This window comes from Harmonia axyridis, chromosome X, assembly GCF_914767665.1.
Source record: "Harmonia axyridis chromosome X, icHarAxyr1.1, whole genome shotgun sequence".
NCBI lineage: Eukaryota > Metazoa > Arthropoda > Insecta > Coleoptera > Coccinellidae > Harmonia > Harmonia axyridis.
The window spans coordinates 8,284,544-8,310,783 of NC_059508.1; the positions used below are offsets into that span (position 1 = coordinate 8,284,544).

General features: G+C 33.9%; 1 protein-coding gene across 5 annotated transcripts in view; it reads right to left on the bottom strand.

The window, feature by feature from the left end:
- LOC123686401 (neuronal PAS domain-containing protein 4) overlaps positions 1–26,240 on the bottom strand; it is a 157,498-nt gene that overhangs the window by 48,092 nt on the left and 83,166 nt on the right. For all 5 annotated transcript variants that reach the window (XM_045626487.1, XM_045626488.1, XM_045626491.1 and 2 more), the window contains exons 2-3: positions 15,464–15,645; positions 5,613–5,674 (exon numbers count right to left, since the gene is read on the bottom strand). In XM_045626487.1, coding sequence (XP_045482443.1) covers positions 5,613–5,674; positions 15,464–15,645 — 244 coding nt within the window. The remainder of the gene's footprint in view (positions 1–5,612; positions 5,675–15,463; positions 15,646–26,240) is intronic.

Here is a 26,240-nt window from a genome sequence, read left to right on the forward strand (position 1 = left end):
CCTCTCTCTTTCACTGAAACAACAGTGTCGGTGTCATTGATCAAAACTGTGTCACAAATACTGCATAATGCTTGTTGATCCATGTTGAAATTTCAACCTATATAAACAAGAAAAGTACAAAATTAATTCATTATCAACTAATCTAGGTAGATACTTCAACAATAGTATTTACAAAATTAAATAATATAAAATGATTGATGGTGATTTTTATAACAAAGTAAATAAAAAGCATGTGTTTATGTTTTGACCATGCGGTTTCTCAATATAAAATTGAACATCACTTAAATAATTACCTTTTCCAAATTAACAGCACTAATCAATTCACTCAAAACAAATGGAGAATATTGTAAACACACAGAGAACAACTGGCGCATTGAGAACAACTGACGTATGCGCATGAGGTACCGAAGTCGGTAGTGAAAGCAAATGGCCGCCACACAATATCTTTAACCAGGTAAATTATTTTATATCTGCTTGAAAAGAACAGGTAAAAATTAAATTTCAACGCGTATGGTCAATTTCTTAAAATATTAATCTATTAAAAAAAATATATATATATTTTCATCAGTTAAAGTTGATTTAATTTGAAAATAAAAATTTTAAATTGTTATAACTTTTTTATAAACAATTAAAAAAAAAAAATTTTTCTCTAGAATTAAAGTTTATAATCATATAAGTAATTTAAAAAAAAAAATTATGAGTTTTTTCAATTTTTCAACAACTTATGATTTTTTAAAGTTCCTGTTATCATCCCCTAGCTTTTAGCTACCATATCTCAGTTAATTTCAATTTTAGGAAAAAAAGTTGTGAGAACATTTTTATGTAAAATTTTACGCTCTACAACTTTTATTCGAAACTTTTTTTTCTAACACTTACCATTTCCCCAAAATTTCAAAAAAACCCCTTTTTTAATTTTTTTTCACCCCTTCCCGGGGGTGAATTTGAAAAAACCTTTCACAGTTCGTTTTTAGATGCTTCAAAGTAACTTATATCCAAAATTCAAGTTTTAACCTCAAAATTCGTATTTCATTGGCCATTTTCTTGGACTATGTAATTTTAATTGCAATTTCAATTTTTAACATTCTTGTAGAATTGGATCATTTTAATCAATTTCGTCAAAGTGTTAGTATTCTGTTGCACTGTCTGATTTGTTTGAAAAATTCATAATTGACGAAAGAAAAGGCGGGCGATTTGGAATATAACCATCATTTCCCAATAACTCCAACAATACAGATTCGACTGAATTAAATTTTATTAGGAAGTTCTGTAATAAAAATTTGAACAAGATTATTCACCACAATTTGATTCGAGTATGGGGTATCGAAAAAATGAGCTTATATAATAGCATTATTACAAGAGAAAAAAATTTTTCTCTGAGAACAACATCATTAACACATTATTGATATGCCAACGTTCACTGGAATTTTTTGACCTAATTCAGAATATTTTCGTATTCTTTAACGTTAAATTTATTCAACAATTTCTGAACTACCGCGAGAAAGCTTCTGGCCCAACGCCAGGGCTTTTGTGAACATTTTTCAAATTTTCTATTGCAGATTCCTGTTCTCATAGTAGCGTACTTCAACATTAAACTTTCTGTTGAAATTATAACTGACGAATTACCCTTAAACAAGAAAATTTCGACCGAGCACTATAATCTTCTGTGTTCCAGTAGCGTATCTGGTATACTTAGCAACTGCAAAAAAAAGGATCGCAACAGAATAACCCTCAAAATATTCAGTATGCAAATCGGCGATAATGCCGTTGAAATGCCAAGAGAAAAATTTTTTTCTCTGAGAACAACATCATTAACACATTATTGATATGCCAACGTTCACTGGAATTTTTTGACCTAATTCAGAATATTCTCGTATTCTTTAACGTTAAATTTATTCAACGATTTCTGAACTACCGCGAGAAAGCTTCTGGCCCAACGCCAGGGCTTTTGTGAACATTTTTCAAATTTTCTATTGCAGATACCTGTTCTCATAGTAGCGTACTCCAACATTAAACTTTCTGTTGAAATTATAACTGACGAATTACCCTTAAACAAGAAAATTTCGACCGAGCACTATAATCTTCTGTGTTCCAGTAGCGTATCTGGGATACTTAGCAACTGCAAAAAAAAGGATCGCAACAGAATAACCCTCAGAATATTCAATATGCAAATCGGCGATAATGCCGTTGAAATGCCAAGAATTCAGTATTGCAGCTTCCAGAACCGTGTGAAAAATCGAAGTCGCTCGGGATGATCTAAAATATGAAATTTATGAAGTATAGAAAAATAAAAACGAATATTCTCGTATTCTTCAACGTTAAACTTATTCAACAATTTCTGAACTAGCGCGAGAAAGCTTCTGGCCCAACGCCAGTGCTTCTGTGAACATTTTTCAAACTTTCTATTGCAGATTCCTGTTCTCATAGTAGCGTACTTCAACATTAAACTATCTGTTGAAATTATAACTGACGAATTACCCTTAAACAAGAAAATTTCGACCGAGCACTATAATCTTCCGTGTTCCAGTAGCGTATCTGGGATACTTAGCAACTGCAAAAAAAAGGATCGCAACAGAATAACCCTCAAAATATTCAATATGCAAATCGGCGATAATGCCGTTGAAATGCCAAGAATTCAGTATTGCAGCTTCCAGAACCGTGTGAAAAATCGAAGTCGCTCGGGATGATCTAAAATATGAAATTTATGAAGTATAGAAAAATAAAAACGGATACCTTGCGAGAATGGTTCAATAATATGATGCAAACACGCAAGTGGGTAATTGTTTCATTTGAGGGCCGAACTCGTCTTTTCCCACGGACGGTCTTAAAGACAAAATGCATCAACCATCGAGCAAACACCAATTACTTCAACCACTGAATACTTAATTCCACGATAGAAGAGGCCAATATTTGCGCACAGCTTGAAACGGGACTTACGTAATAATTTGTGAGAGGCGTCTAAATTTCGACACGATAGGCGATCTACTATGTAATTAAATCATTTCGATAAATTTTTAATAAAATTCGAATGCAACATATCGATAAAAACAACAGGCAATACAATACCTCAATCGCAGATACAGTTGAAGCTACTTGGCATTTCAAGAGACTCTGTGGTCTCCAAGGGGGTTAATGGCGCATGAATAAACTAGGGATCAAAAGCTAATGACCTGAGCGATAATGCCAGTACTTTTTTCATTTTTTGCGATATTCTGCTCGAATTTTCTATAGTTTAGTTTAGAGATCGCTATCAACACGAAATTTTGCACGAAGCTTGAAATTGTTATTCTATATACAGGGTGGCCACTTTTTCAATGGGATTGTATTGGTAACTTTTAAACCATAAGAGTTAGAAGGTCGGTCAAATGGAGAAAAAGTTGCATGCATAGAAGCCTTATCAAGCAGTTCAAACAAATCGAGATTATCAGGGCCGGTTATTGAGATATCATAAAAAAAGTAAATTCTGTCATTTTGATTTTTCTTTTTTTCCCACTTTATTTCAAATATTATCAATAAATGTTACAGTAATTTTTTATTCGACAGTAAATTGTTCTCAATTTCACGTAATCAGATTTCCTATCCAACGTTTCGTACTCCCTCAACCTCATTTTTTTCAATACGGACCTGTATATTTTATGACACTTTTCGAAATAACTTTTAACGCTGAATTCAATGATATATCATACAATGTCATTCAAAGTTGATTCTCAGGTGATTTTTACCCTCATCCAAATTTCTTTGGGTCGGATCTGTATTACATTTCGGTACCTTTAGTTTAATTAACAACAAGCAATACATTTCGATGAGAAAATCAACTTACTCATCTTGAACTAAATGGAGCATATCAGAATGAAATCAAGAAACAAGTAATAATTATTTACTTATTTCAATTCATAATATTTAAACGAATTATCATTTAATGAAAGAAAAATCGAATGATTATTCGAAAGTAAATGAAAATGAATGAAGTAAGTGTTCGAAATATCCACCATTTTGTAAAATGCATTTAAAGGTTCTGGAACCCATACTTCTTATACATTTGCTTATTTCGTCTTCTTGAATACCTTCCAATACATTCTCAATCTTCTCGCGAGAAATCGCTATTGTTGGATTTGTCATTTGTTCCGTTGAAACAAATTACAGAATCGAACTTTATTTTGATATAATTACGATATAAGTTTTGCAAGGCTTGGTATTCAAATTTAAATTCATTGTATTCGCGTCTCTGGACTATTTTATTAACAGCAGTTTTTGATGAATTGCATTCACTACAGATCCGACCCAAAGAAAATTGGATAAGGGTCAAAATCACCTGAAAATCAACTTTGAATGACATTGTATGATATATCGTTGAATTCAGCGTTAAAAGTTATTTCGAAAAGTGTCATGAAATATACAGGTCCGTATTGAAAAAAATGAGGTTGAGGGTGGCCCAGAGAGTACGAAACGTTGGATAGGAAATCTGATTACGTCAAATTGAGAACAATTCACTGTCGAATAAAAAATTCCTGTAACATTTTTTGATAATATTTGAAATAAAGTGGGGAAAAAAGAAAAAACAAAATGACAGAATTTACTTTTTTTATGATATCTCAATAACCGGCCCTGATAATCTCGATTTGTTTGAACTGCTTGATAAGGCTTCTATGCATGCAACTTTTTCTCCATTTGACCGACCTTCTAACTCTTATGGTTTAAAAGTTACCAATACAATCCCATTGAAAAAGTGGCCACCCTGTATACACGCAAAATAAAAGCTTGATTGGATCTGTTGTAACGGAACTACCTATTGGTTATTTCTTTTCCAATATTCAGCATGCAGTTTAAAATTGTTATTTTATATCTACATACATTCGAAATCTCAATTCTGTCGGTTTTGTGGTAAAGAAATTTATATTCTTTTTGAATTCACTCTGGCTCTGGGGATACGATCAATTTGAAATTTCGCAATATTTCTTTCCGATTGAATCCGAAGTTTTAATTTATGAGGAAAACAAAATTTTGAACGTCTATATTTTCGGAATCCGTGATAGGAAGATCTCCACCGAGTCGTTCGAGATACTAACCTATCCAGAAAATTTCAAGCTTCTAGGTCTATCCGTTCGTGAGTTATCGTATTTACCTACTGACTGACAGACAGAAAAGAATTTAACGCAATGATCTGTTCAGGGAATGGTGATGGGTACCTAACCAAAAATAAAATTCAATCTGCAATTGAATATTTTTGTATAGATCGGCTCAATAACTTAAATACTAATTCAGATGATTCTCACAAAATATTCGTATGAATCTATTTATTTAATCCTTTCATACCAGTTCAATACTAGTAATTCATAATAGTTCTTATTCTGAAGGTGAATATCGAGCTGAATCAGATGATACTTCTTGAATATATTAAATTTTCCCTGAAGAGAATCTCACTAACGATAATAATAAGAAACGAGGTTTTGAAATACACTCTCTATATCCTCCACTTTGCACACCACAGAAAATATGACATTTTTAAGGCTCTCTGATCCCGTTCGATTCGGAATTCAAATGTCTATAAACACATGTGAAAGGAATAAACCAGCGCTAGAAAAAATACGGAAAAGCAGTTTTAATGGTGGACTCACCTTTGAGAAACCAATATTGGGCGTTGGTGGTTGGTGTAATGATACATCGTGGCATTTAAATGCTGAAACAGACATTAGAAAATTAATTTCTTGCTACAGGTGTTCGTTTGAGAAGGATAAGTTCGAATTCGATGTTATAACGTGTAATGGAATCATTTTGTGTGGTTTCAGGGTAGGCAATCATTGCGAATTATGTATTTCCAATCATCAATCTGAATTACCACGGAAAAGAATATTCCTCTTGAGTATATTGACACTATCAACTGATAGAATCGTTAAGGAAGGCATACTTTTCAGTTGGAGAAGAAGTGACCTCCCTTACTTGAAATATTTAAACTTGTGAACTATCATAATATCAAATGCATAACTCATTTCACTCTTTTCTGTAATTTTGGTAATAACTCACTTTTCAGATCAATTTTTTAGCGAAGTATTCATCTTTTAGATTCTATTCATTCCAAAATGTGAACTATTTTGTATTTCTTAATATTATGTATATTATACACTGTGTACATAAAGTATGGAACAAATTCATTTTTGGCTAAACAGACAGGATTATTCCTTAAAATGGTCTGTTTAGCTAAAAATGAATTTGTTCCATACTTTACGGACACAGTGTATATTACACAATTTACCACGATTTCTGAGATCTCAGGAGAGTGGTTAAATCCTTGATTGAGATAATCTAGGTCTGGTCTATCTATCATGGTGGTCCATCGACATTCGTAGTTCTCTAATACAGAGAACAGTTCCATTCACTGTTTCTCTCCACATAATTATTCATCCAAGATTGAATTAAATGTTTTGACTACATTAAATAAACATATGAATTTTTTATGGCACACCACGCCTCGTTTGAGGGTAGATGAAGTGCGAGATGAAACAAAGAACAACAAAGAAGTCGGTCGCGTTTCAAGTCGATTATTCCATGAATGCTAAGCCAAATGCCAGACTCTGTTAATGCTGAATTACCTAATATTGTCTTGTGCCCTTTTAGTTCGAGCAGTAGGCATGATAAGTTTGAATTATTTTCTGGTTAATTAACCTAACGTATAAGCATATAACCATTTCTGTTCGACTTTCATTACGAGGTTCATTCTTCTCATTTATACGGTTGATAATGACAATACAGGTCCCATTCTAATGCTTAGTAAGGCTCTATGGCGTTTTGAAACTGACAATGAAAACACCTGATAAACTTCAACAAAAACTCGATTTTTCTTGATGCTGTCAAATTATAAAATATCGTCAAATTAAGCTATAGCAAAAATTAGAGTATAGTGGAAATAGAGAAGCCAACAATATCCTATAAGCCTAAAAATATAAACCTTATTAAAAAAATATATTTTGCAATGTCCCATGACCACCAAAAGGATACGATTTGTCACTGGATTTTTTTTGGCCCAGAGAAAACTACAATATACACACATCGTCAAAAGTCTTGGCCTCCCCTATCAACTCTCAACTTGTTGAATGTAACTTGAAAATTTTTTGTGTGTGGAATCTTCACTATCTTATCACTTAAATGAAGACAATAAACTAGCAAAAAATGTTTCTTGTTCGGGAGAATACAGGTGTATTCGAAATTAATCAGTTTTCAGCGAATAACGCGAGTTGTAATATTGAGAATATTCCGTGGAAAATATCTGAACATCCAATGTCTCAGTTTGAACGGGTAAGAAGAGTCTACATCAAGAAGCTTTGTCGAACCACCAGAGTGCGCAACGTTTGAATATTCCACGGACTTCAGTAAGGCGCATAGTGGCCCTATTTCTGGAAACTGGCAGCGTTGCCCGGATACCAGTGCCTGGTCGACCAAGAGTAACATCTGAAAGGGAAGACCATCATAGCGCAAATTTTTCTCGAAGGAATCTGCAACACCCCTTCGAAGTCATTTCTTGAGGACCTATAGACGGGCAGCCTCAACCAGTACCATGAAGAGACGGTTGCATTTCTCGAATTTAAGAGCAAGAAGACCTTTAAGAGTACCTTGGCTATCACTTGGACGTAGAGCTACCCGTCGGCAATGAGCAGAACACCACCAAGACTGACTTGCACCACAATTGCGCAATGTACTTTTTTCGGACCAGTCACGATTCGGTTCACAAAGTGATAGTCGACGAGAAAGGGTTTGAAGAGGTCCAGGCAGACTTGAGCGACTCAATTTCGCCCGAGAAGTTGTGGCCCTTCAAGGAGGATCAATAATGTGCTGAAGGGTATAATGTTGGGTTGCCATACCCCCAGGAAGAATGGAACGATATGCCTAAAAATTTCATTAATGACTTGATTCGTGAGATGCCTAGGCGTATTGGGCAGTTGATTGAAAGAAGAGGTGGTAATATGGATTATTGAATTTGGATTCAGTTGTGGAATAACTATAATTAATCAAAAATAAATAATCGATAAATCGAGATTATTCCTCATTTTTCCTATTTTGCCTTATCCTGCATAAAACAAAGAGCAACAATGATTTCCTATCCTATTCATCTAATTTCCAGAACATAGATTGTTTATATCTTGAGAAACCTAGGGGGGCCAAGACTTTTGACGATGTGTGTATGCTCGTTAATACCACTGACGGAAATGAAAATGACTGCTACTAAATGAGCAAAAATCAGTTATTCCCTTGTATTTAGTTTCCATTTAAGGTTGGGTAAAAGGCGATTACCTGCCTAAAGCTAGAGGTTGCGAGCAAACCTGATTAATCAAAACAATGCATACCAAAATGAGTACTTGCGAGATGGCGCAGAAAGTCCATTACTCATATGACATAGATAGAATCATGGAACGTCGAGTACGCTTCGATATTCTTGCTTAAATAGAGTCTTTAGTCTCTCGGTACAATATCGGGATGCAATTCAAATTGATTTCTTCTTCGAAGGAACGAACAGTTAATAATGCTGATAATCACACATCTCATCAAGTCACATACTTTGAATATTGCTTTTGAATTATAGCATTCGAACAACTCACTTTTTGACGAATCAATTACTATCTCATGGAAACACGGCGTATAGAAAAAATATTACAGATAGAATTCGCAATTTCAAGATCCATATATTTTTGCATACCATACAGCAAACCATAAACATCATCGAAGAAATAAATTTTAACAAGCCAATTGAAAAGCCCCCGGTCTACCATAGTAAAACACATATTTTCGACAAAATTCGATTTTATTATTCAATCGCCTTCGAGGGCGATACAGCGATTATAGCGATCTTCCAACTTTTCGATACCAATTTTTGTAGTACGATTTGTCTTTCGCTTCCAAACAGGCCTCAGTTTCGGCGATTACTTCTTCATCGGCGCTAAATTTCTTTCCAGCGAGCATTCTTTTGAGGTCTGAGCACAGGAAAAAGTCGCTGGGGGCCAGATCTGGCGAATACGGTGGATGCAGAAACAATTCGGAGCCCAATTCATGCAATGTTGCCCTTGTTTTCATCGATTTGTTACACGGCGCATTGTCTTGATGAAACAGCACCTTTTTATTTTTTCGAATGGAGGTAATCAATATTTTACCTTGCGCATACTAGAATACTAATGCCATAACCTTGCCAGATGACTGTTGTGTTTTTCCTCGCTTTGGATTCGGTTCATCGTGTGCAGTCCACTCAGCTGACTGTCGATTGGATTTCGGAGTGAAATGATGGAGCCATGTTTCATCCATTATCACATATCGACGCAAAAATTCAGGTTTATTGCGCTTAAACATCTTTAAACACTGCTCAGAATCATTAACACGTTGTCGCTTTTGATCGACTGTGAGTTCGTGCGGCACTCATTTTGCACACAACTCTCTCATGTACCAATATTCGTGAATGATATGATATACACGTTCAGATGATATGTTCACAATTTCTTCTATCTCGATCAACTTCACTTTACGATCATTCAAAATTATTTCGTGAACGTTTTTGATTTTTTCGTCGGTGACAGCCTCCTTTGGGCGTCCAGTGCGTTAGCCGTCTTCGGTGCTCATTTCACCACTTTTAAACTTAGCATACCAATCAATGATGGTTGATTTTTCTGGTGCAGACCCCGGAAACTCTTTATCAAGCCGAGATTTTGCTTCAACTATATGTTTTCCCTTCAAAAAGTAATATTTTATCATTTATCACGAAATTCCTTTTCTCAAATAACAAAACTAGATACACTCACTACGCAATATTTATTTATTCATTCATTTTATTCATTTATTTATTTTATCTACTCCTATTGAATTATATATTCATTATTCAACTGCTTTTGAGCAATTAATAGTATCTATTAACAAACATCGTGAGTTATAATAACTCACTGCTATAACTCACTATAAATAATCGGAAAATATGGATCTGTGCTTCTATACTTCTCTGCTTCTATTCGATTGGCCGAAAGGGAACATTCCATTATTGTTATTGAGGGAAGGAATGTCCGAGAGAATGTCACTTTAATAATTTTGACGTTTTCAAATTAAGTTGATATCTAATTATTGTGAATGTTTTGCTGAAAACGATTCAGATAGTGAAGATGAAATATTATATAGTTATACATTTCCAAAAGACAAACAGCTAATGTTACCATACAGAATTACTTGCCCGAAAAAAATTTAAAAGAGTTTGTAGCAGTAAGGTCATTGAGTCGTCGTTTACAGGGAATGTTTTTTGGTATATTTTAATGCATTTTTATAGGCAACTATTAAGAGTTTTCAATATAGTTCTATGTCTGTACTCTGTACTGGATTCGAGCTAGCCGAAGCTAGTTCGATTGTGATTGGTGACACTAAGTTTCCGGTCTTCCCCCTGCCACAGAGAACTTTGGTTAACAGAGAATTCAAGCGAACCAGAATCACCTTTGAAACCTGCTAAAAAAGGCAAAGCAGAAAAGAAAGTTGCTACAAGTTGAATCTTTTGAAATTTTATTTTATCTCTCTTGTAGTCGGGATGGAGCACATATGTTTATTTCCCGTTCCTTCTGTCTATATTCTTAGTCTGTATTTTTTTCTTAGTATTTATTGATATAGTCGTAGATAAAGTATAGTATTCAACTTGCGGTAATGGTCATAACTCACTTGATGAATTACAGCACTCGCCTGCGGCTCGTGCTGCAAACTTCATCTGCGTGAGTTATGACCTACATTACCGCTCGTTGAATAATATACTATTATTTATTTAATATTTTTTATTTATTTTATTTATTTTAATATCTAACTAATGGTCGGACTGGTGTCAAATTTTGACACGTATAGTTTGGAAGTTGGTACTAACTAAAAATCAATGGATTTAATACTAGCACCGTCATCTGTGCATCAGACCGGGAAATTGACCTAATATGAGAAATGTATACCCTTCCACTAATTTCTAAGACGATATTTTCACAGTTCCGAAATTGTAAATTCAGAAGTTCATCGTATACTTTGATACTGACAAATAAGTTTTCTTACACTATTCTTCATATGGTTGATAAACTTCCTTCGAAATCCAGAAAAATGTAGATGGAAAATTGGTTATATATATCTAATATGAAATTGGCCCAATAACGGAACCCTGCGGCATTTAAATTAACGTCCAATAGATATACCGCTTTTTCGTACCTCTGAAATTGTCTTGTAGTTCGTACTTTTTATATTTTTGTAAGTATTCGTTTTTAGGTATTATAGGGATACTTACAAAAAACATAAAAACTAAAAGACAGTTTCAGAGGTACCAAAACCGATTGTATAAAAAAGTTTCGTATAGCTCCAGTGCCGTGCGGTTTAATTGGCATTAAATAACGTGATTTTTTGGTCGTACGGTTTGAATTATTGAGAGAAGGAAAGATGGCATCAGATAAATAAGAAGTTAGAAAGTAGATTGAATCTTGGGAATATCAGAAGCGAGCGAGCATGGGTGGTCTGGATAAGGCTCATTAAAACTTCATTGAACCGGAATTGAAAATTGGTAAAGCGTCGACAGATTAGACACAGAAAAGAAGAAATAGATGGAGTGAAGAAAAAAAAAATGCAAATCCGCATCGGTCGATCCCTTTAATGGAACAAAATAGCGTAAAAGCGTGGATTTTCCGAAACGGTGTGACGACAATGACTCGCATTCGATCACGTATATTTGGAGAGGATTGAAATTGCCCATTGTCTATAGAAATTGAACAGGGGAATATTAAGTCAATCAATGTCGTTTTCGAGTCTAGTGACAAAATCCTCCATTGATTGGACTGTCAATTAACTCTCTGGGAGACATGTATACGTGCTTGGAAACGCTTCTTATCTGATCAGTCCGTCACCGCGCCAGACGCTGAAATGTTTATGGAATACTGAAGAATATGTCTACTTGGCGTCATCTACTTGCAATTCGCAATTGCTCTTTTTTAATCCTCCCAGATTTAAATTAAACGTCTTATTCGACAGCTTTATGCGCTTCATTGACGGTACTACCGACGCTATCACTGACGTTTGGATAACGCTCAAAATACGCCACGGAATTTACGCATTTTCTCTTCGGCCTAACAGTTACTTTCAATGCAACACTCCCGACTGCTGAATACTTGAATTATTTCCCATTTAAACCACCAAGTGTCAATTTATATGCGTGACAATTCTGTCAGTTTTTTTTTTTATATACCACCGATTTATTTGATTCTCACTGATAAGTCGCTTTTATATTATTCCCGATAGTAAGTAACATTTCGAGGATGAAGAATTCTTTCATTTTACACTCAATCTGATAACACCAACACTTCATCGTAAGAACTATTATGATTAAGATTTTGTTGTAAAAATTGAGTGATAAGAGGCCAGAAGAAATTTCAATGACTATGCGAAAACCATATAAGTTTTGCCGATACCATTTTAATTTTTGATAGTTCTCTAAAGAAAAGGCTTCTTAAAGACCAATTACTGTGGGAAATGTGAGTTATTCAAAAAAAAATCAATTATCAAGAAATTCAACGATCAATCCTTTCAAAAACCATTTCTGTGTGCCATGTAGTCTGCTCATAAAGGTTTTACTTTTTATTTACGATAGTAATTAACATTTCGTGGATAGAGCATTCTTTAATTTAACACTCAATCTGATAACACCAACACTTCATCGTAAAAACTATTATGATTAAGATTTTGCTGTAAAAATGATCTAATTGACTAATAAGAGACCAGAAGCAATTTCAATAACTATTCGAAAACCATATAAGTTTTGCCAATACCATTTTATTTTTGATAATTCTCTAAAGAGAAGGGTTTTTAAAGACCAAGGACTATGGGGAATGTGAATTATTCAAAAGAAAATCAATTATCAAGAAATTCAACGATCAACCCTTTCGAATCTATTCCTGTATGCCATCCATGTAGTCAGCTCATAAGGGTTCTACTTTTTAAGTAAGAATTCTTACGATTTGAAAAATTTTGAAGAAAGTACTGGACTTGCCATCCGGAGCAATTGAGCTCTCATTTATTCATGCGCTTATTGCGACCTTGGAAACCACAGAACTAAATAATGGTATATATACATGGTGAGTCTTTGACTCGTACATATATTTCAAGTGAAGATTCCTGAGGTCAAAAGAAACACTTTTCTCCTTTACGATCCCATACGATTTTTTTCTCACTTAGTATAGCAGGCATTTTGGAGTTGACCGGTCTTCGATGGAATTTTATATTCGGAAAAGATTCATCACATCAATGAAAAACTATATTCCGAAAATCATTTCCTTCGATTTCATTTCATTTGCGAGATATAACGAACAGAGCTGAATCTGAAAAAATGGTGAAAAAAAAAGTGTTTCCTTTGACCTCAGTAATCTTTGGTTGAAATATATGTACAAGTCAAAGACTCACCCTGGTCAGATCTGTTGTCTATAGATTTCTATGATTTTGAACATGGCCTGGAATGAAATCTGAATACAATATTTTTTTCACTCGTAATGATTAATGTTAGAATATTGAGAATCTATGTTTCAAAGTTTTCTATCTCGACTTTCCTAGTCCTTTGTGGGACCTCTTAGAAGCTCCAGAGTTTCTACGAATTATGAGAATCTGTTATGTGCCTTGTAGGCTTTGTTACTGTGTCTCATCACCATCAGACACTGCACTGTTAATTTTTTACCCAATTTCGAATGAAACTATAAAGCAATATATGGTTTAATTCTTTGGTGTCAATGTGGGGATAAAAGAAAGTCTTTTGACAATAAAAGAAAGCGTTGAGAACCATGTTTAGAATGAAATAGTCTGAGAGTTGTGATAAAGTATATCCAAATTCACTTGAAAGAAGCCAGAATATTTCGATAATACAAGGGTTGGCCAAGTTTTTAGAGATTATTTTGGGGCCAGTGAATTTATTGCCTAATAAATACTTTCAAATAAATCCCGGTGTTTAGTGCATCGCGGTATCTACTTCAGAGGGACATCCAAAGCGTTTTTATGGACAAATTCAAGTGACTTTGGATATATTATACCAGTGTTCATACTGCTTAAAGTATGTCCATTATAATACAGAAAAATTTAAAACCAATAGAAACTTTGATCCCTATGATAATCCCCAACAAGGACGAAACTTATTGTTTGAAACTCTGTAATACACTACCCCAAGAAATGAAGATACCTAATACAACCAGATTGGCGAAAGAAGTGAAAAGAACATTGCTCAAAAATCCGAGATCAACGTTGACCTAAAGACCTAAGAGTTCAAATTGAATTTCACAATATAAAAAAGTCGGCAATATGAAGATGAGAAAGTAAACTCAAAAAAAAATGCACACTCCTCCCTTAACCATATCGTTATGAGCTATCCTAACGTAAGCCAACCTCGTACCTTACATATCGCATGTGGATAATTGAACAGTAAAATTTTCTTCCTCAAGGGATAAATTCGCTGGTTTCAATGTAGTGGGCAAGGTGTACGACAGAAAAATGAGATAACAATAGTTAATCAATTATATTTCATATTCATCGTGCTGAACATACGTAGACATACATATATTTATGTACGTCGCGAGTCTCGACTTATTCAACAGATTGTAAATGATATAGAGGAAGGAGGAAGATATGTGTGCGTATATATTTTTTTTTCGATAAAATACGGTACATTCGATGTTAACTCCACTCGAAACTGGGTCGTGTGAAAATGATTTTAGTCAAATAGAAAATGAACGATTGACGATTGGGCGATCGTACGATGTTTATGTTTATGTGATTCTGAAAAACATCGCTTGGATCATTCGATAAAATATTCAACTTTTCTCCAAAGCCCATGAGGGTAGGCATCCCGAAATAGAATCATTCAGCTAACAAAAATGAAAATCAACAATTTTTTTCTCGTTAAATCTATGTACAATGAGTTAGATTACTCTGGGAGTCTAGCTGTGGTTAGTCTAGGATTATTACCATGATCAGAAAGCCCGGAAATATCTTACTCTGTTCAATAATTCGTCTCTTGAAACCTTCAGTATTTGACTATGCCATTCAACACAAAAAACTGATGGAAATACACTAATTTAGATAAACAACATGAGTATAGCTACATCGCACTTATTAATAGTTTTATCAATGAGAAATTTCCGAACTTGTCGTTGTCCATGCACAGTTCATTTACTTTCCAAAATATATATCCGTAACATACCACGCACCAACATTTCATACTACATATATTGGTTAAGATATTACTGAAGGTCTGACTTATTACTAGGGATTCATAAGAGAGAATGTAACATTGCAAGAAAAAACGAAAAGAAAGATCAAAATTGACTACTGTTGAGCAATTCTTAAAAATATTTCGATTTTCCACCCTTGCATCAGTATCAGTGTCGGGATAGACCCTAAACCATTAACGACGTTGGTAAGATCTTGGGTACAGAGGGAAAGAAGATTATAGATCACTCACCTTGTTGAAAGTAATTAGCTTTCCTCACATACACACAGACTAACGCCATAAGCTGAAGTTGAGAAAGTCTCTGTCTAGTTGAAGGCGGTAACGGCAGTAGCTCCCGTAAATTTGCTATTTCGGCATTTATTAGGTCTCTACGAAGTTTGCTAGCTCCTTTGGTCGATTTGTTCGCATCAAATCTGAAACGAAATCATTTTTGAATATCTGACCAAAGTTTCTTCCACTACAAAAAAAATATAGCTCGAATTAACGCCTTCATAGTGGGTATAACTAAAAGATTAATCCCCGGTTTCTGAAAGACTGATCAAATCTTTTTTCAATTAATACAACATTCAACTCAATAGCGTTGTCAAATCCATGTGCCAAATTGCATTTCAGAAACCCAAAATGACGCTTGACGTACAATTTACGTGTAATATTAAACCACTGTGGCAACTGGCAGAATGTTAAAATAAAAGGAGTTAACCTTACTTTCAGCAACCCAAATGACGTTTGACCATAGAATTGACAGCTGTTGAGTTGAATTTTACGTTGATTAGCCTTTCAGAAACCGGCCGTAAGAAAAAACGAAAATTTGGACCGGTATAGAGAATTCAAATTGCAACTTTTTGGGCCTCATCAAATTAGTGGATGATTGGAGACATAACACAATTTATCAACTTGAGACTCTTTTAGCGATATATTTAATCACTTCCACCCATACCTATTTTTCTGGAGGTCATAAGTGTCAAAGCCATAAATAATAATACTACCCTTATAACGACTTTTTCATCTAGCCATAACAAAGCTACTGTTGTTTTGTAAAATGGTTCGTACCATTTAGAATTTTTAACGAGAGGATCCTGTTTCGACCACTGTAAAAATCTTGATCATTTCAATTATACACGTTTATGGCCATATATTTAAGGCCTGAAGTGGATAGAATGGACTCATTCAGAACGTGGCCTTAGCTCTATGATATCACACCTTCCATTCCTGTCATTTTATTGAAGTGAAGTTATTATTGTTACCTATTTTTAATCTTTTTACTATGCAGAATTATCCTTTGTTTTATAATTTCTAAATTTGGTATAATAATACTGAAAAATAGATATTGAATTGAAAATAAGGTAATTCTCTTATTCTATTCTCAAATCTTGTTATGGACTCGATTTTTATATTTTTTACTTTCATGAATCTCATTATGAAAATTTTCCTATTTTCTTAAATATTTTTTATGAACATAAATAAAATATTTTTCAGACTATTTCGGCAAAAACGAAGATGATGCTGGATGAAAATGACGGTAAGTTGTCATATAAACCGAATATATAAAATAAATTTATGTAACACGATGACTCAAATAATTTAGCATAATATCTTTGAAATAATTCCTCTCAAATTTAAGTTATCAAAAATTTTATGACCTGATTTATTGTATTGGAATCAATGATGCAGCGATTCATAAATTCTTATCTTCTTCATCAAGTCAAAGGAATAACTAACCATTGAAAAAAAGGATGCCTCAGATGTTTATGATCGTCAACCGGTTTGAAAATATTATTATTGAATGAGATATAATTGAAAAGTGAATGATGTAATCGATTGAACAAGATGGGTAATAATCAATTAAGTATCAATGAATTAAGGGCAACATATCTATCAATACATGTCTTGAAATTCCTTTTGTATCATACATAATGTTTTGATCTGATCAGAGATATTGAAAGGAACTCGTCAATTTTTTGAAATTCATTAGTGATTACGGTAAATGTTTTCCGACTTGCCATAAGTAATATTTTTAAAATAACTAAAAAACTTTTTTCATTTCATGGATGTTCAAGAATTTGGAACGATTGGACTCAGAAATCTTTGATTGAATCAATAAGGAAATTAATATGGTTCACACCTTCTTGTCTGATCTGCATCCGATGACTAGGAATAATAGATTTATATCTGAAATGACATTAAGGAATAATCCAATGGTTGATTACGAAACTTGGATTCACAATCGTTTCGTTACTTATAACATCACAAGTATAAAAACTGATTTATTTGTTTTGAAAGCTTTATCCACTTGTGATTTACTTATTTATTCAGCTCTAGAGAATTCTCGGAAACAATAGATATTGTTCAATCGACTACAAGCAGTTTAGCTGTTATTCACAATAACTCAAGGTAAAGCTGACGAAATAAAAAAATTGTACCAATAACTGTTTATAATCACAGTCCAACCGATTTGTTCACCTATTATTATTGTTCTCATTTTGGTAGCAGTTCACCATGCCCACGTTTTCATGTTCTTTCAGACCCGACCATTCTTTATTGCCGTGTTATGGGAACCGTACTAGGACTATGGGCGCACTCTCTTCAATAGACATTCAGAAATATACGAACACCATTATTATTTATCCCCCCATAAGGATAACCCAGTTATTTTATCTGGAAACGTTTATGAACTTGTCTTTTTAACGTCTTCATTATCTCTACTATGCCTATATGCTATTTCAAATTTTTCAATTGATATAGTATTCTTTAAATCCAAACCTTATTCAGGAGTGAGTATATTACCAAAAAACTGGAGAGCTAATTTTATGCAATTTAGATTGAAAGCAAATGCTCCCTGCTCTGTTCAAAAAATAATACAGATATTCATGAGATCACCCCTCAACGATATGTGGTGCATAACTTCATGACTACCACTTTTAGGAGTTGTTGAAGTCTTTTCATCATTTAAAACAACGGATCTACAAAAAAGGTGATTATGTTAGATTTAGCTGCTAATAAAAAACATCTATTTTTTCTGCATATTCTGTATTGATGGAGAAGTTTCCGCCAAGACATTTTTGTTCAAAATCCCTAGTAATTAAGTTAATCTTCGAAGTGATTTCTTTTATTGACGGCTTTGGATTTTAGAGTTATTTTCCTCTAAATCTGATGCTGTCAACAGAAGAGGTACCCTTCTCTCTCAACATTGACTCTTCAGTCTCTAAGACATCTATTCTATTGAAGTGAGAAAATATCATGAGAAATCCGCCATTTGCAAACAGTGTTTCTAGAGAATAATGTACGTACGCCTTCATATTGAACCAATGGCGTCAATAACTGATAAGAATTCAATTGTTAAACTCTTATTGGTGAGTGCGGAAGAATAAATTCCTCATTGTTCTGATTGAACGGTAGTGAACTGTGTAGTGTTTTAAACAGGTATTACTTCGTAATATTATCGCTATATTAAGTATAACTGTTCATTTTCAACTTGAATGAAACACATTTATTATTTTTTTTATGAGATATCTTTTATGAAAAATTTGAACATAAATATTATCGCAAGTTTTCTGAATCTGGAGGGTATTACTTCATTGCATATTGCGGCAAAAATAATGAAATACTGAAATAACAGAATCTTAATTTTTTTTGTGCATTTTAATTGCATCATAGAAAAAAATCATAAAACTTCAAATTCATGTGCAGGGTTTTCATGAAGAATAATTTCCTTTATGATGCAATAATGAATATTTTGTACGAAATTTTCGCAAGCAAATCAATAATTTGATCAAATCTTCCTTCAAAGTTTCCTTAGGAAGTTGACTATTGAGATACAAACAGCCATTCTATTTTTTGGTTGTTTATGTTGAATTTTTTTTGTGGAGAAGAAAAATAATACTGTGACGAAATATTGATTCATTCTTAAGCAAAATCGCAGCATCATCCAAAGCCTTGCCAATAAACACACGAAAACACAGTCGAATTAAACCAAAAAAAAAATTAATCCAGCGGAATAGATAAGCAGACGAAGAAGTTCTTATTTTCTTTGGTGCCTTTCAATTGCATTATAGACAAAATAATGAAATTTCGAATTTATGTGCAGCGTTTTTTTGAAGAATAATTTAGTTTATGCAAAAAAGAATATTTTGAACAAAATTTTCACAAGCAAATCAATCATTTGATCAATTCATCCTTCAAAGTTTCCTCGGGAAGTTGATTATTGTGATACAAACAGCTATCCTATTTTTTTTTTTTTTGGTTCATTCCTTTCTTGGAGAAGAAGAATGATACTGTGACAAAATAATGAATAGATATCCATTCATTCTAAAACAAAATCGCAGGATTCTCCAAAGCACCGCTAATAAACATTATTCGTCTCTCAAAGAACCTCACTGACGAAATAAACCAAAAAAAAAACTAACCCAGCGGAAGAGATAAGTGGACGAAGAAAGTAACGAGCGAACTGCGAAGGCCTGTTAATTTATAATGTAAAGGGAATTTATAGGTCACTTAGACGTTGGCGCGGCTTTAGAAAAACGTGTTCAAGTTGGGTTTTTTAAGAGGAAGAGCGAACAGTATCGGCCGGTCTGAGGGTTGTCATGGTAAAACATAAGTACTAACTTGTGAAACTCAGGTACACGCTTTCAGTAATTAACAAGCGGATTTATTAGGGTTTCGTTACATATCCACAAAGCCCGATGCTACCCGTAAGACGGTATGGCCTTACAAATACGAACACCTAGTCCGATCTGCTCCCAAGTCACGAAAAAACGATCATCAGAGGAAGGACAGTAAATGTGCCTTAAGGTCAAGCATTGGAGACTTGACACCAAACAAATTTTGGAAGAAACATGCGCTTTCATTGAAAGATATTAGTTTCAGATTAATGTTCAGTTGAATTATTTTTCATCTACATATATTATGAACACGCTCGTGGAAGATTTTTCGAGAGATTCAAATTCTCGCCATGAAGGAGGCATCCTAGAGCAAAAATGACCCCCCTCAAAATAGTCTCAAACCCTGGGGAAAACTTCAAAACCTTCGATTTACCTCGCGGTTTTCGATATACGGTGTGTTTCAGATTATTATTCGGAGTTTTTCGTGACAAGCTACTAAATTAATTTCTATATATTATAGAATAGAATGATAGACCAATCAGAGCTGTCTCGCTGTCTGTCATATTCGATATGAACTGAATTCTTATTTCTTGAGGAAATATGCGGTTTCCCTAATCATTATTCCATTTTCAAACGCCAAAAAATGAAATGCAAATGGAGATCGAATTGTGAAAAATCATGAATTTATAGCAGAAACACTCAGAAAGGTGGATAGAAGATTCAATAAGACATTAGTCAAGAGAGATTAATGTTCAGTTATTATTTTTCATCCTATGAAAAAACTCCTACACCAATAGTATTTACACGTGTATTTTTCCCGATATTCGTAGTTTAAGAATTATTATGCTTTTTTCTATTAATTCTTTGTTCTTATTATAAGCATTTCTAGTTTTTTTTCGCAAAGTTTTTCAATAAATATTCTCCTTTCTCAAAAAGTTAACAATGTGAAGTTCAGAAAAAGCATGAAATGAAAGAAATAGATATAAATTTTCCGAAAAATTCTCAGCTTTACTATTTTATCAACTTCCCGAGCAAAAAACTCATAGATGGACTTCTTCCTACACGATTCCCATAGACATATGGCAAGAAAAAAACGAGAATATTGGTATCGAAGGTAATTCCAAACTACCTATATATTTGGCACCACCTAAATGCTGTATTTCAAAAAGACCATTAAATTATGCTTCAAAATTGCACCTTGAATTGGCCATTTATGTCACTCAACAGTTGTAACTACCATATTTGAAACGTGACATGAAATCTATTCAGACATGCACAAATAGAGCAAAGGAATATTTTTTCATTATCCGATCATCCAGAAAAACATTACAAATTTTACAGATTTGTTCATTATTTCCTCTTTCAACACGAAATATCTCGACAAAAAAGTAGGATTCGAACCTGGGGTCATCAATTCCGAAATTCGAATGTGAATTTCAAAGGTTATAAACTACTTAACTATAGAAGCTAGGGTAATGTTGATAGGCTTGCCAAAAAATGATTGTTAGTATCATTATTTATTAATTTAGTTTCCTGGATAACCAATTTTTGTTCCAAATTTCATGTGAATACTACTAAGTTTTTGAGAAGAGCTTCAGACGACTCGACGGAAGGACATAAGTTGTGCAAATTCACGAGAGTTTTTTTGTATGTAATTTTGTCGAATCCAAAATGAGTTCAAATTTTGTATAATACTCTTTGGAAAATTTATTATGTTATTTATTTAGTTGCAATCCTTGAAATTCATAAAATATTGATAGCGCTCTTCTAGAAAGCACATCTGGAATGATCTGTTGTAACAATGTAAATGATGAGTCCATTATTTTCCTCTAATAGACATCGTTTTTGTACATAAATTAACGGATGAAATAAAAACGCAGTGTGAAAAACAGAGTAGGTATTATAATAGCGTTGTCCCTTGATAATTTTGGTCGGCACGATAGTGTTTCTTTTAGATCCATCTTCGTTTCATGGTATACACGTATCCTCAGGCGTCAGGTGATTAAACAAATTAGAGAAAATATATCAAAGAAATTGGTCGTACAGATCTATTAGCTGTGAATAAGTTCTTAAGGCAACAATATCAGAATTTTTAAACCAACAAACCAGGATGAAGGATGTGTGTTTTGTTTGAAAATTGTTATATAATAATGTTAAGTTGAAACCTCAGAACTATTAAATGATAAATCATTGCTAGATGTCCAACACATTCCGTCGCGGAATTATTTATAGGTAATCCAGATTCTCTCGAGTAAACTTTAATTATATTGCTTCCAGCAACTACTATTCATTCAACATGCGTTTTGATATTGAATGTGAAAAATCTCATACTCAAATTTCATGTTCCAATTTTTTTTAAACTTATCGTCAACATGCAAATTAGTGAGTTTTAAAAATCCGTATCTTATTGAAGACTAAAAAACTTCTTCAACGCATGCAATAACAGTTTACTAAATGCATTAATGCGGTGTTGGACTATAACATTCGATACCGGGCATTATTTGTCGAGTCAGTATAACATCCCTAATTGGTTAAAAGCCATGGTTAAATCTTCAATTAACTTGTTTACTTTAATCTGAAGCGTGAAATTACATGGACGTGGCATAAAAGAGTCAAGAGCAGATTGATTTCAAAGGGTAAAAAGTATCGTAAAGGTATCTCAATACTATTAACTTTTCAATTGGTCCAGACAATCAAATTTCGCGATTTTTCGTCATTGAAATGAGGTTTGAACTAGGTTTTTTTCAGAGCTATTAGAAAAATGAATCTGAATTACTTTAGAATATATCACGTAACTTAACGTAACGTAATTACTTCTCTCTAGTTACGGTCTCTCAGTTTCTCAATTTTTTGTCAAAAGTTTATTTTTCAGCAAGAACATATTTTATTATTCCAAAAAATTGTACCATCGATGCCAATAGTATCTTAGATGGGTACCAAAAATGACGCTTTCGCATTTTGGGTACCTTACCTAGCATTTGAGGAAGTAACTTGAATAAATATGTTCTGAAAATGTTGCAGATAGCTCTGTTACAGCTTTTAAAAAAAATCGATGGATATATTCTAATTTTCCATCTGAAAGTTCCAGATTTATCAAATTTTGTATGTATGGTTCTTTGAGCGTTTCAAGAGCTTATTAGAATCGGAAACTCTTTATGTTATTTTGGGAGTATATTTCACTACCTAACGCTGCACTAGAGTTTATCCTCTATACCATAGATGTCTATTATAAATTCCAAAAAAATCAAGGTTCGATTGTAATCAACGTTTAACTTTTCCTTATTCTCGATAAATAACTTCGTTCTCTACAAGTTATTCAATGTTAGAATGTAGCCTTGTTGAACATCTTCGCAGGAATTACTGTCATTGACATTATATACAGATCTCCGATGTTATAATCGAGGAAAAGTTTCAGAAACACCGATTGTAGTGATTAATTTTGATTTACTGTTTGAGAAGAAACTATCGAATCATTGACTCATCGATTTCCAAGCCTAAAAATGGGCCAGGCTTCATCCTTATTCTTGTGGTTTTATCTCGAGTCTTCGAAGCTCATAAGGGATCCTGATGTAATGTTATTACAATGGCAAAGTTGGCGCTTGGAAGTGACCTAGTATGCGCAATGCGCTATGCGCTGTTCTGCTTAGCGGGGGAGTTAAAGAGATATGTGCCGTACCATCGTAAACCGAGTAAAGTTGCTCATACATATAACCACGAAGAACTTTTTCTCTTGTTTATGGGTTAATCAAATTGCTTCCTCGATAATATGTTGCTTGACAACTATTCAGTATCGGTCATAAATAGGATAACACTACATATTTGAACTAAGAAATCTAGATTAGTCCAAATGCATATTCAACTTGTTGTCAAACTAAATCTAATAAATTATTATTCTCTATAGACTTAATTTTAAGTTTCATATTTCCACATATCTACACTAATTAAATCATCTTATAAGTATGACCAATGAAATGTATATGTAGAAATATATGTTTCCTATAATCTAATTAAATTGTCAAAATCATTAGTTAGTTTCCATCGGAGATTCATTAATGCAATAATGATGATTATTGAATATAAGAATTTCAAAAAAATTTTTCAAAAATAAGTAAACAATACTATTCAGTCAAAACTTAAATCTTTCTTCTGAAGGTGAGAAGAAGTTTGAAACTGAGCGTTATATAAATATACCCATGCTCTTCAGAATCCACAACAAATTTTCGATTATAATTACGATGTTATCGAAAATACATTTCAACATTTTACTTGCTAGAATTCCCAAACAGTACCTGATTACAGTATACCGGTAGATTTGAGTAGGTCCAACGCATTATGATTTTCAATAAAGATAACATAGAACATGATGATTTTAAGATATTACTTCTCACTTTCATTTAAGAAGCTTTGGTTTTAATCAGGTACAAGAATCTGAGGCTTAACAAAATGACGGTTCCGAATGAGAAATCGAATAATTGGTTATTCAAGCAGTTAAAAATCTGTATGTTTGACGATATGAGCAAACTACAAGAGCATTCTGTTCGGATCCAAATAAATATAAGCATTCTTCGTCTGTCCTATGACAGATGATTAGAATAACAGGAGAAAGAAAATATGAAATATCCACCAACGTTCTGGATATGCAAAAGACCTATGATAAAATGTAACGCGCGCAAAATACATAATGAAGATGAGACACATTTTTACGAATTTTATAAAGTAATCGCAATGTTATTCGAAAAATAAAAGATTTATGGTCACCGAAATATAAATAATTTAAGTACCAAGGGTGCTTCAAGGATCTGTAACGGGTCCACTGTTAAATTATATTGTATCGCTGAAAGAAATGAATGTCATACTTTCGGGCTCGATTTTTAAGAGAATTAGTTTGGAACAAACCGCAACCTTATAAGTACATTTACTACATTTGCTTCTGCCGTTTTTTCCGAAATTCTAGGCTTTATTATGAAAAACTGGTTAAAAATTTTTGATTCAAGGTATTGTCCATCGCTGGCCACTACTTTCTCTCATCTTTCGGGCAGCGTACGAATCCCGCGTTGAAAAAACTGGTCATCTTTTAGAGCGATCCACGAATTGATCCAATTTTTTACTTCTTAATAAGACTGGAAATGCTGGTCAGCCAAGCCGTGTGCCATTGATCGAAACAAGTAATAGTCCGAAGGTGCAACCTCTGGACAATACGGCGGGTGGGGTAGGACTTCTGATTTCAATGTTTCCAAGTATGTCTTGACCACTTTCGCAAAATGGGGTCGAGCATTTTCATGCTGTATAATCACTTTATCATGTCTCTCATTCCATTACGGCCATTTGTCTTTCAATGCTCTACTCAAACGCATTCATTGCGTTCGTTAACGATTACCTGTGAATGTTTCAGTCGGCTAAAACAACTCATAATATATTACGCCGATGTGATCCCAATTTCCTAGTTTCTGAATCATTCCCATGACTTTCAGGCGTTATGAAATGGCTTGTTGCGTCACTCCTAATGAATCTGCCAATTCTTGTTGCGTTTGACACGAGTCTGGATCAAGTAATGCCTTCAATTCCCTACTTTCGACGTCAAAATCACCGTTCTTGAAGTGTTGAAACCACTCTCGGCTCGTTCTTCCAATAGCGGGCCACACCATTGGTATTGGAGAGCATTCGATGAGCACCAGCCACAGATTCCTTCATATTAGAGCAGAAAATTAAAACCTCCCGCAAATAACGAGAATTTAGCTCGTGAGCTAACATGTTTAATCGAGAATAGCTTTATGATGCAGACACAAATCGACTAATATTTCGATGGCGTTATGTCAACAAATATCTAAGCTTATTGCCTGACATCTACTATCTATTGATTTCGACTACCACTTACCGCTACAGCCATCTATTCCAAAACGGTGGAAGCAAAGTTGTACACCAAATAGAAGCTAGAAAAGTTAATTGTCCTTGGACAACTAAATGACGCCTTCTAACGTCGATAGGCTTCTCATCAGAAACCATTTAAAAAGAACTACAGATTAGAATAAATTAAAGTAATCATTCAGGGAAATTCTAAGAAAATGCAAATATAACAATCAAAACAAAAAATCAGAGAGAACCATAGTTAGAGGATGTTTCTTCAGAACACAAAAGATAAAATAGAGGAAGTATTCCGGTCCTCATATATACACAATGGATCGATGACAAGTCCACCTGTAAAACGGATCGTGTATGTCGAGCCTTAGATGAATATGCGATCGAAATCGGCCACAGGGTTCGGCTTCTGGCCTGCGGCTGCTCCACCGCCGCGCTATTTCCTTCTCGTACCTATTTGCATTCAAGATACTTCAAATGATATTTATATCATGAGCCTGGACGATGCGTGTGTCTTTTTGTTAACGCCACCCGAGCTTTAGCTACACGGTTCA